The 11,311-nt window shown below is 49.4% G+C and overlaps 1 protein-coding gene across 2 annotated transcripts; it reads left to right on the top strand.

Annotated features, from left to right (window-relative positions):
- Positions 1 to 494: 494 nt before the first annotated feature.
- LOC122490089 (UL16-binding protein 1-like) lies at positions 495 to 10,021 on the top strand. Of its 2 annotated transcripts, none has more exons than XM_043592602.1 (5): positions 495 to 741; positions 6,383 to 6,643; positions 6,880 to 7,152; positions 7,887 to 7,997; positions 9,421 to 10,021. In XM_043592602.1, exons 1-5 carry the CDS (start codon positions 603 to 605, stop codon positions 9,426 to 9,428), a joined length of 792 nt encoding a protein of 263 aa, XP_043448537.1. In that variant the 5' UTR covers positions 495 to 602; the 3' UTR covers positions 9,429 to 10,021. The 2 variants fall into 2 exon arrangements, with proteins under 2 accessions (XP_043448537.1, XP_043448536.1); XM_043592601.1 differs by having other exon boundaries at positions 555 to 708; positions 9,420 to 10,021.
- The last annotated feature ends 1,290 nt before the right edge of the window (positions 10,022 to 11,311 follow it).

Here is an 11,311-nt window from a genome sequence, read left to right as displayed (position 1 = left end):
TCAGAGCCTGGAGCCTGCTTCACATTCCGTGTCTCCCTCTCTCTCTGCCCCTTCCCTGCTCATGCTGTGTCTCTCTCTGTCTCAAAAATAAACATTAAAAAAAAAAAAAAAGACACCCTTAAAATGAAAAAGATTAAAAATAGTAAAATGAAAAAGATTAAAAATAAAAGGTCTGATCTGGCTGCAGGCTAGGTCCATTGCAGAGCCAACATTCAAAGCTGAGAGGCTTACAACTGAATGTAAACTAAAAATAAGGAAGATGGTAAATGTTACGTGGTTTGATCACTTTTAACATTTTTTGAATTTTTTTTTTAATGCCATTTGTATTCCTCACGCCGTAGGTCCAATGTGGATCAGCAAGAAGATTCTGCTCATTAAATAGAACAGCACTGAGAATCTGCAAACTTCCAAGAATCCTTGCCCAATTTTTCCGGACGCATGCGCGTGCAGAGGTCCAGCCCAGCCAGGTGAGGGAGGGAGCTTGGGGCGGGGCAAAGCCAAGGTTCCGCGCTTGCAGGGCAGTAACTCAGCTCTCCCTGCGCTCCCTCCCCGTGCACTCGCGGCTCCGCCGCACTTGGCTCGTCCCGGGGCTCCGGGTCGAGATGGCGCTCACTGCGGCCACCAACTTCGGACTTGGCCTCCTGGTCCTGTTTGTGCTCCTGGTCCTGTTTGTGCTGTCCGACTGCACCTGCGGGGCGCGAGGCGGAGGTGAGTTCCTGGGAGCGGCGCGCGAGAAGACAGGTGAGTCCGGCCAGAGCTTTGGGACACTGGTCGCGGGGTAGCGCCGCCGCGCCACCCTCTCACGTCCCCGCCGCGGCCTCCTGTTCGGCTCGGCGGAGTCAGCGGTGCGGGTCACATCCTCCGCGACGGAAAGAGGCGACTTGGGCAAATAAGTGCTGCCTGACGCTGGGGGCGAGGAGCGCAGGGTAGGAAGCCGGGCCGCTGCGGGAGGTCTGCGGGCGCTGCCACCCGGCGCCTGCCGCTTGGGGAGCCTGAGCCCGAGCCCCTGCGGCCCAGGACTCGGGCCGGACGGACCGCGATCCCACAGGGCCTGGACCCCAGGAAATCCCCGACTCTGGCCGCTCACACAACTCTTACCTCATGGGTTACCGTCCCCACTGCTGTCCTCCCTTGGACTACCCAGCACACGGGGGCAGTAGTTCAAGGCACATGCAGCGCCACCGCCCTAATTCGCCAGCCACATCTCAGTTCAGAGTCGGAAACCTCCCGGCAACCAGGCCCTGGACCACCTGCAGCCTCTTAATCCGCCTTGACTTTCCCTGCTGCAAGTGGCATTGCCTCGCTTGGACACTGTAAGGGTCTCTTCCCCACCTCCAATGGGGATGTCACAGAGTGCACAGAGCACGTTTTCCTAACACAATACCTCTGCGTCACACCTTCTATAGGGTTGTGTGACCTAAGAGGCCTGTTCAGCCACATTCCTTCATCCAGGGATTGTTATGGCCGCTTCCCCGCTACAAGAGCACTGTCGGTTACTTACAGCAGAGACCTGGGAAATATTTAAGAGATGCAGAAAGTCTTTGCACCGGGCTGGCATTTAAGTGAAAATACAAGAGGGCTCCTTCATACCCTTGCATTCAGAGAGGTTTTGATGTTGGTACTCCTCTCTCTCACTGCATCCAGGATAAGTACTTTTTAAGCATTCTATTTGGAGAGAAGAGATAGGCCTTGTAAGAGTACTGTACTTGAATTCCTTGCAACCTAGCCCCCAACCCACAAGTAATTCAACTGCAAAGATTTTTCACTCCTGGGACAAAGGTGGGGGATGTGAAAGGACCACATGGTGATGTGGGTACCTGAGCCAAATGATGTCGCTGTGAACAGGGGCTGGGAGAGGTGTCTTTTCATTATCTGGGACACCCCCTGCCCTGCACCAGTTCAATAACAGGGGCCCCTGAGGACGCTTTCGATCCCTGTGGATGGTGTCAACTCACGCAGTAGGTTCACGCAGTGAAAACGTCCGGGTGGTCTCTGCTCCCCAGAGTACGCTCACCCCTGTAAATGACCACATGACTCTTTGGGGAAGGCCAGCAGGAAGCATTGCTCTTGCTGTTGACCTGAAGGGTCCCTCCTGATTGGAACCTGGCTTCTGCTTCTAGTAAAGAGTTGCAGTTCTGAGAGGCGGCTCCGTTCTGGAACCTGGGCAGAGGATCCAGACTCTCTGTGGGGTCACTGCTTTCAGCTTCCTCCTCATCCATCTTGGGGATTGGTCTTTGTTTTTATTGTTTAACTCCAGCAGTCCTCGGGTTGGCTGTCCAACTACTTTGCCTTTACAGTCATGTGTTCTGTGAGCCAGAGGGATGGACAGCTTTCTGTGGGTCAGGCCCCTGGCTGCTTTCCAGCGTCTAGGATCATTCTAGGATCATTTCAATCGTTGCCGCCTCCCTGCTTCGGACAGTTGAGCGCCTATACCTCAAATCTATTATATCAGGACTTCCCACCGCCAATACCACTGGGAGCCTATTTCTGCAACACCGTCCCATTACCGCCAAGCTTCTGCCTTCAAAGATAGCCATCACTAAGCTTCTTTTGTTTTAATTTCTTTAGAGAGAGAGAGAGACACACACACACACAGCGCAAATGGGGGAGGGGTAGAGAGAGAAGAGAGACAGAGAAGGAGAGAGAAGGAATCCCATGCAGGCTCTGCACTGTCAGTGCAAAGCCCGATGCAGGGCTCGAGCCACAAACTGGGAGATCATGACCTGAGCCAAAGTTGCACACTTAACTGACTGAGCCACCCAGGCACCCTGCCATTACTAAGCTTCTTCAGGATTTTGGTGCCTTCTCACCATGCATTGTTTTTTGGTTTCTGTTTTTTGAATTTTATGAAAATCCAAGCTAACATACGGCGTAATAATGGTTTCAGGAGTAGAATGTAGGGATTCATCAATTACACGTAACACCCATGCTTGTCCCAACGGGTGCCCTCCTTAATGCCCCCCACCCATTCAGCCCATCCCCCCACCCATTACCCCTCCAGCAACCCTCAGTTTCTTCTCTGTATTTCTGTCTCTTATGGTTTGCCTCCCTCTCTGTTTGTATCTTATTTTTCGTTCCCTTCCCCTATGTTCATCTGCTGTGTTTCTTAACTTTCCACATATGCGTGAAATCATATGATATTTCTTTCCCTGACTGACTTATTTTGCTTAGCATGATATGCTCTAGTTCCATCCACAGGCTGCAAATGGCAAGATTTCATTCCTCTTGACCACCAAGTAATATTCCATTGTGTATTTATACTAGATCTTCTTTATCCGTTTGTCACTCGATGGACGTTTGGGCCCATTCCATAATTTGGCTATTGTGGATAGTGCTGCTAAAACACTGGGGTGCATGTGCCCCTTAAAATCAGCATTTTGGTATCCTCTGGAGCGGTACCTAGTAGTGCAACTAAGGGGTCATAGGCTAGTTATACTTTTAATTTTTTGAGGAACTTCCATATTGTTTTCCCTAGTGGCTGCACCAGTTTGCAGTCCCAGCAGCAGTGAAAAAGGCTTTACCTTCCTCCACATCCTTGCCAATAGCTGATGTTTCCCGAGTGGATGATTTTCGCCATTCTGACTGGTGTGAGGTGGTATCTCATTGTGGTTTTGACTTGTACTTCCCTGATGACGTGTGATGTTGAGCATCTTTTCATGTGCCTGTTGGCCATCTGGATGACTTCTTTGGAAAAGTGTCTGTTCGTGTCTTTTACCTCTTTCTTCACTGGATTATTTGTTTTTTGGATGTTGAGTTTGATAAGTTCTTGATAGATTTTGGATAGTAACCCTTTCTCGGATATCTCATTTGCAAATACCTTCTCTCGTTCCGTCCGTGGACTTTTAGTTTTGTTGAATGTGCGGAAGGAAACGGACCTCATCTTGACTAGGTCCCAACAGTTCATGTTTGCTTTTGTGTTCCTTGCCTCCAGAGACATGTCAGGTAAGAAGGTTTTGCAGCCGAGGTCAAAGAGATTGTAGCCTGTTTTCTCCTCTAGGATTTGGATGGTTTCCTGTCCCACATTTAGGTGGGTTTTTTTTTTATCCATTTTGAGTTTATTTTGTGTATGATGTAAGAAAGTGGCCCAGGTTCGTTCTTCTGCATGGGCTGTCCAGTTTTCCTAACACCATTTGCTGAAGAGACTTAATTCCCACTGGATAGTCTTCCCTGCTTTGTCAAAGATTAGTTGGCCATATGTTTGTGGGTCTATTTCTGGGTTTTCTGTTGCGTTCCTTTGATCTATGTGTCTGTTTTTGTGCCCGTACCATACCGTCTTGATGATTACAGCTTTGTAATACAGCTTAGAGTCTGGAATTGTGGTGCCTCCTGCTTTGGTGTTCCCTTTCAACAGTACTTTGGGTATTCGGGTCATTTCTGGTTCCCTGCAAATTTTGGAATTGTTTGCTCTAGCTCTGTGAAGAATGCTGGTGTCCGTTTGATAGGGATGGCATTGAATATGCAGATGGCTTTGGGTAGTGTTGACATTATAACAATATTTCCTCTTTCAATCCACGAGCATGGGATGTTTTTCTACTTCTTTGTCCTCTTGAATTTCTTTCCGAGATTTCTGTACTTCGCAGCATATAGATCTTTCACCTCTTTGGTGAATTCATTCCTAGGTATTTTATGGTTTTCAGTACCATGGGGTTGATTCCTTGATTGCTCTTTCTGCTGCTTCATTATTGGTGTAGACAAACGCCACAGATTTCTGTACATTGACTTATATCCTGCAACTTTGCCTAATTCATGTATCAGTCATAGCAGGTTTTTGGTGGAGTCTTTTGGGTTTTCCACATAGAGTATTAGGGCATCGAGGAGCATGAAAGTTTGACTTCTTCCTTGCTGATTTGAATGCCTTTTATTTCTTTTTGTTGTCTGATTGTTGAGGCTAGGACTTCCAACGCTATGTTGAACAACGGTGGTGACAGCGGGCATCCCTGTCATGTTCCTGACCTTAGGGGAAAGTTCTGTTTTTCCCCCTTGAGGATGATATCAGCGGTGGGTGTTTCCTACCTGGCCTTTGTGATCTTGGGGTGTGTTCCTTCTATCCGTCCTTTCTTGTGGGTTTTGATCGAGAAGGATACTGTATCTTGTCAAATGCTTTTTCTGTATCTATTGAGAGGATCGTGTTCTTGTTCTTTCTTTTATTAATGTGAGGCATCATGTTGATTGATTTGTGGATATTGAAGCAGCCTTGCATCCCAGGAATAAATTCCACTTGATCGTGGTGAGTACTTCTTTTAATGGATTGTTGGCATGGGTTGGCTAGTGACTTGTTGAGAATTTTTGCATCCATGTTCATCGGGGAAATGGCTCTGTAGTTCTCCTTCTCAGTGGGACCATGCATTTTATGAGTTTCATTGAGAGTCCTCCAGACCGCTCCATGAGCATAGCTGATGGGCATATTTTTGGTTTTGTTTTGGCATTTCTTACATTTGTTCTGTCATATGCACTTCTCCGGGCCTTTTTAATCCCTTACCACTATCTGTCATGGAATTCCTGATATTCTAGTCTGTGCCGTGTGGATCATCCTTCTTTCCAAACCTCCAAGGCCCATCCTAATGGTAGATTATCACCATGACCAGGCCTGTGCTAAATGCTGGGACCCAGGTTTGCAAATCTCTCTTCTCTGACTTTGGATTCTATCCTCACCCTGCCCCGCCCTGACTCAGCTCCTCAGGAGTAGGCCCCCTCACCGTCTCTCATCTTATTAAAAAAATTTTTTTAATGTTTATTTCTATTTAATAATTTAATTTTATAATAATTTTATTTCATAATAATTTTATTTAATAATTTAATGTTTAATGTTTGTTTATTTTTGAGAGAAAGAGAGAGAGAGAGAGAGCATGAGTAGAGGAGGGGCAGAGAGAGAGAGACACAGAATCCGAAGCAGGCTTCAGGCTCTGGGCTGTCAGCACAGAGCCCAACGTGGGGCTCGAACTCACAAGCCGTGAGATCATGACCCGAGCTGAAGTCGGACGCTCCGCTGACTGAGCCACCCCGGTGCCCCTCATCTTCTTCGAGACACTGGGATAGATCCTGACCATCAGCCGGCATGTAGACCTCTTCTTCCCATGGCCAGCGTAGCACGTGCCTGAATTGATTAAAGACTGAGTGATGCTGGGTATCAGCCTGGTAGACACAGGGGACATGTCCCTGGCTGTATGGTTTCTGGTCAGGCAGAGGAATCCCGATCCTTGGTCCTTTTCCAAGAAGGGAAGGCGCCAGCCTTCAATTGTTAGGGGGGAGGGGCTGTGCAGGGGCCGCCTTTGCTCTGCTAGGCCAGCCCTGCAGAGATACAATGACTGTCACATGGATGGGAGAGGGACGCCTCTGGGTCTGTTCTTCCAACTCCAACGCTAACTTACGTTTTCATTTGCAGATGTTCTTTCTCCTGCCTTTGAATTCCCCATCATACCAAAGCCCAATCCTGGACAACCATGGTGTGAGATTCGAGGCAAGGTCAATGGAACCATGTTTCTGTATTATGCCTGTGGGAACAAGAAGGCCGAAGTCTTTGGTCCTCTGGGGAGGAATGTGAATGACATAGTGTTTTGGGAGAGACAGACCGAAACTCTGAAAGACCTGGCAGAAGAGCTCAAGAAGAAACTACTTGACTGGAAAGCAGATTTTATACCCAATGGTAAGTCGGAAAGGCTCGGGGCAGAAGTAGAACAGTTTGTGGGGCCAGGGACCTATTGTGTTCATGTACAACTTAGACATGGGTCCCACACACGTGGCCCAGCAGCCAGGGCAGTGAAGAGGGACAGAACAGGACCAAGAAGGGTGAAGGGGAGCCGAGGAGTGGACAGTGGGTGGAACAAGGGATCGGTCAAGACCAGAGGCTGACCTCATGCCCATGGTGGGGGTGGGGGACAGATTCTGTCTCCCTGCAGGGCAGGATGGTGTGTGTGCGTGGGGACAACGGACGCACCAGCGGATCCTGGGAGTTTGACATCAATGAACAGATATCCTACGTCTTTAACTCAGAGAGTGGAAAGTGGACACTTCGTCCTAGAGGCCTACAGATAAAGGCCTCATGGGAGAGTGACAGACATTTGACCAATTCCCTCATGAAGATCTCAGTTGGAGATTGTAACAAGTGGCTTGAGCGAATATTGGTGCACTGGGATGAACTGCGGGAGACAACAGGTAACTCAGAAGACTGGATGAAGTTGTTCTCTTGAAATCGGGCCTACCTTCTCCACTGTAGTGTGCGTGTGTGTGTGTGTGTGTGTGTGTGTGTGTGTGTGAGAGAGAGAGAGAGAGAGAGAGAGAGAGAGAGAGAAACAGAGCCAGAGAAGGTGATCCATCCATGGTGAATTTCTTTAGGGGAGAGTAATGGCCACATTATGTTCTAGCGTCCTTCCTTTCCCTTCTCATCTCCTGAAATCTCTTCCTTGCTGCATGTCCTTTAGTTTTCTGGGATTTCTTGGATTCCCTCTTGGCCCCAAACATGAGGGTGTCAGTCTGATTCCAGAGATTCCTTCTCGCTCTTCCCTTTTCTGAGAATCATCGATCTTCTCATCTCATCTCGTCTCTGGCCGGGGATCACTCCTGGCCACGTGCACTGTTCGCTCCGGAGAGGGGGTCAACCGTCACCACCCTCGTGCTCCGTGACCGCCTCTTCTGCCACAGCAGGAGTGACCCGTTATGTTGGAACCCGTGCTTCCCCCTTTAGCTGTGCGAGGTCCTTCGGGACAGGTCCCGTGTCTTTCCTCGGTTCCCACCCCAGAACCTGTCACAGCAGCTGCCACAATGTAGAGTGACAGAAAGCATCTGCAGTGTGGGATCATCTGCGGCAGGAGGAGCGGAGGGGCTGTCTCTTCCGATTTAAGTCTGAAACAGGATTTGGGGTCTGAAACCCTCTTGTGTTTCCATTTCAGCCCTGCCAGGCACGCAGCAAGTCATAGCCCAGTCCGGGGCCACGGCCCTCAGACCCATCACCTGGATGCTCCCTGTGATTCTCAGCCGCTTAATCATAATTGGCATCCAAGGTAGAGTCTTTTAGAGTGACAGGTACTGAGTGTAGATGGGGCGGGAAGGGAGGGGCAGATGGCCTGGTGTGAGGACAGGGACAGGTGACTCCCCCGCCCGACCCTGCCCGCTCACTGAACCTTGTCATCACAGAAGTGAGACGAGGTGATGAGTTCCCCTGTCAGTTGTTAGCAGTAACGTGGACAAGCTCAGCCCTGAGTTGTCATAAGGCCTCGTTGTTAAGGCCACTGGGAAAGGGGAGGGGCCCCCCAATGCATAAGGCCTGTTGACGCTAAGGAGATCTAGCAAGGTCAGGCCCGACTCAGACCTGATTCTAGATCGAAGAGAGCCAATTTGGCCCAGTGCGGGTGGTGTGCGGGGAGAGGGACGCACAGCTTGGGCAGTACTCACATTGGAGCACGAGAGGCGTGGTGGCTCCACGTGATGTCTCAGGGGAGGCGACTCCATCCAGGGGCCTACGAGGAGAGGCACCAGTGTCTGTTCCGGGGGAGGGAGTGGGAAGGCCGGGCAGAGGCAACTCCAAAGCCTGGAGTTGAGTGCTGTGTTCCCCCAGACAGTGGCTTGGGTCTTAGCACGTGAGGCAGAAAGTGAACAGTGGAGACTGTGCGTGGCAAGATGTAGAAGCGTGGGGAATCCGGCTCAGGCTGCTGCAGGCACTGGCAGCTCGCTTCCTGCAGACCTCAGATCCGGAGCCACTGAGCACCCCTGCTTGGAGCAGAGCTGACCCGGGAGATGGGGGGACAGAGCTGGCCTGGGAGATGGGGGTGCAGAGCTGACCTGGGAGATGGGGGTGAGAGCTGACCCGGGAGATGGGGGAGCAGAGCTGACCCGGGAGATGGGGGAGCAGAGCTGACCCGGGAGATGGGGTGGCAGAGCTGACCCAGGAGTTGGGGAGGCAGAGCTGACCCGGGAGATGGGGGGCTGAGTTGCTGGGGTTGCTCCCAGCTGAGCCGGACCAGGAATGAATGGGATGCGGGAAGGAGCATCATGCTAAGGGCTCTGAGTGCTGCTAGCTGGGAGGCTGGGAGGGAAGGGAGAGGAAAGGATCTTTGCTTCAAAATTCCGCAAGGTTAGAGGTATCAAGCGCAGGCCCCTGTCTGCTGTCAGATCCCTCACCAGGTCCTGTAGGACTGCCCATCAGAGGCAGAATTAGAACCTGAGTCAAGTGGGCAGAATGATTTGTTACTTCCTGAGCCCAAACCCTTGGTAACAGCTCCGGAGAATGACTCAGTGATTTGTTTTCAGAGGGAGGAGGTTTGTAAAGGCGGTTGGACCCAGGGCTGGGGAGATGGCTGGAGGGAAGTACATGTCCCTCAATGAGGGCTGGGCTCTGGGTGCGGGGGTAGGTGGGGAAGGGCAGCCCCAGGACAACTGGCCCAGGAATTTCCCAGCCACGAGACCAACACCTGTTCTTTTCTCAAGGCTGCTGATTATACCAGGAAGCCCCCGAGAGTGTCGTCCTGCTTAGCGATTCTGTTTTGCTAGGCTACCTTTGGATCACTTGCTGTTCGTTTTTAGACCAGACTTTAAGAATCCAGCGACGTCACCAACTTCCAGCTATTACAAAGCCATAATTATCAAGACAGTATGGTACTGGCACAAAAACAGACACTCAGATCAATGAAAGAGAATAGAAAACCCAGAAATGGACCCACAAACGTATGGCCAACTAATGAGCAGGAGAGAATATCCAATGGAATAAAGACAGTCTCTTCCCAGTGGTGCTAGTAACACTGGGCTGCAATGTGCAGAAAAACGAACCTGGACCACTTTCTCACACCAGACAGAAAAATAAACTCAAAGTGGATGAAAGACCTCAATGTAAGACAGGAAGCCGTCAAAATCCTCGAGGAGAAAGCAGGCCAAAACCTCTTTGATCTTGGCCGCAGCAACTTCTTACTCAACACGTCTCCAGAGGCATGGGATACAAAAGTAAAACTGAACTTTTGGGGCCTCATCAAATAAAAAGCTTCTGCACAGCGAAGGAAACAATCAGCAAAACTAAATGGCAGCCGGGGCGCCTGGGTGGCTCAGTCGGTTGAGTGTCCGACTTCGGCTCAGGTCACGATCTCGTGGTCCGTGAGTTTGAGCCCCGCGTCGGGCTCTGTGCTGACCGCTCAGAGCCTGGAGCCTGTTTCCAATTCTGTGTCTCCCTCTCTCTCTGACCCTCCCCCATTCATGCTCTGTCTCTCTCTGTCTCAAAAATAAATGTTAAAAAAAAATTTTTTTTAGACTAAATGGCAGCCAATGGAATGGGAGAAGATATTTGCAAATGACATATCACATAAAGGGTTAGTATCCAAAATCTATAAAGAATTTATCAACTCAACACCCAAAACACAAATAATCCAGTGAGGAAATGGGCAAAAGGCATGAATAGGCACTTCTCCAAAGAAGACATCCAGATGGCCAACCGACACATGAAAAAATGCTCCACATCACTCATCATCAGGGAAATACAAATCAAATACACCATAAGATACCACCTCACACCTGTCAGAATGGCGAACATTAACAACTCAGGCAACGACAGATCTTGGTGAGGATGCAGAGAAAGAGGATCTCTTTTGCACTGCTGGTGGGAAGGCAAACTGGGGCAGCCACTCCGGAAAACAGGATGGAGGTTCCTCCAAAAATTAAAAATATATCTATATATCTATATATCTATATATCTATACACACACACACACACACACACACACAAACACACACACAATGCAGTATTACTCAGCAATCGAAAAGAATGAAATCTTGCCATTTGCCACCACGTGGATGGAACTAGAGGGTATTATGTTAAGCGAAATTAGAGAAAGACAAATATATGACTTTACTCATATGAGGACTTGAAGATACAAAACAGATGAACACAACGGAAGGGAAGCAAAAATAATATAAAAACAGCGATGGGAACAAAACATAAGAGACTCTTAAATGTGGAGAACAGAGGGTTACTGTGGGAGCTGTAGGAGGAGGGATAGGGTAAATGGCTAAGGGGCATTATCATGATAACGAACTTGAATGTAAATTTTTAAAAAAGGAAAAAAACAGGGGCGCCTGTGTGGCTCAGTCAGTTAAGCGGCCGACTTCGGCTCAAGTCATGATCTCGCAGTCCGTGAGTTCGAGCCCCACGTCGGGCTCTGTTCTGACTGCTCAGAGCCTGGAGCCTGTTTCACATTCTGTGTCTCCCTCTCTCACTCTGACCCTCCCCCATTCATGCTCTGTCTCTCTCTGTCTCAAAAATAAATAAACGTTAAAAACAATTTTTTTTTAAACTAAATGGCAGCCAATGGAATGGGAGAAGATATTTGCAAAT

This window comes from Prionailurus bengalensis, chromosome B2 (assembly GCF_016509475.1).
Source record: "Prionailurus bengalensis isolate Pbe53 chromosome B2, Fcat_Pben_1.1_paternal_pri, whole genome shotgun sequence".
Taxonomy (NCBI): domain Eukaryota; kingdom Metazoa; phylum Chordata; class Mammalia; order Carnivora; family Felidae; genus Prionailurus; species Prionailurus bengalensis.
Note: the sequence above shows the minus strand (reverse complement) of the source record. Positions and strands in the feature narration are given on the sequence as shown.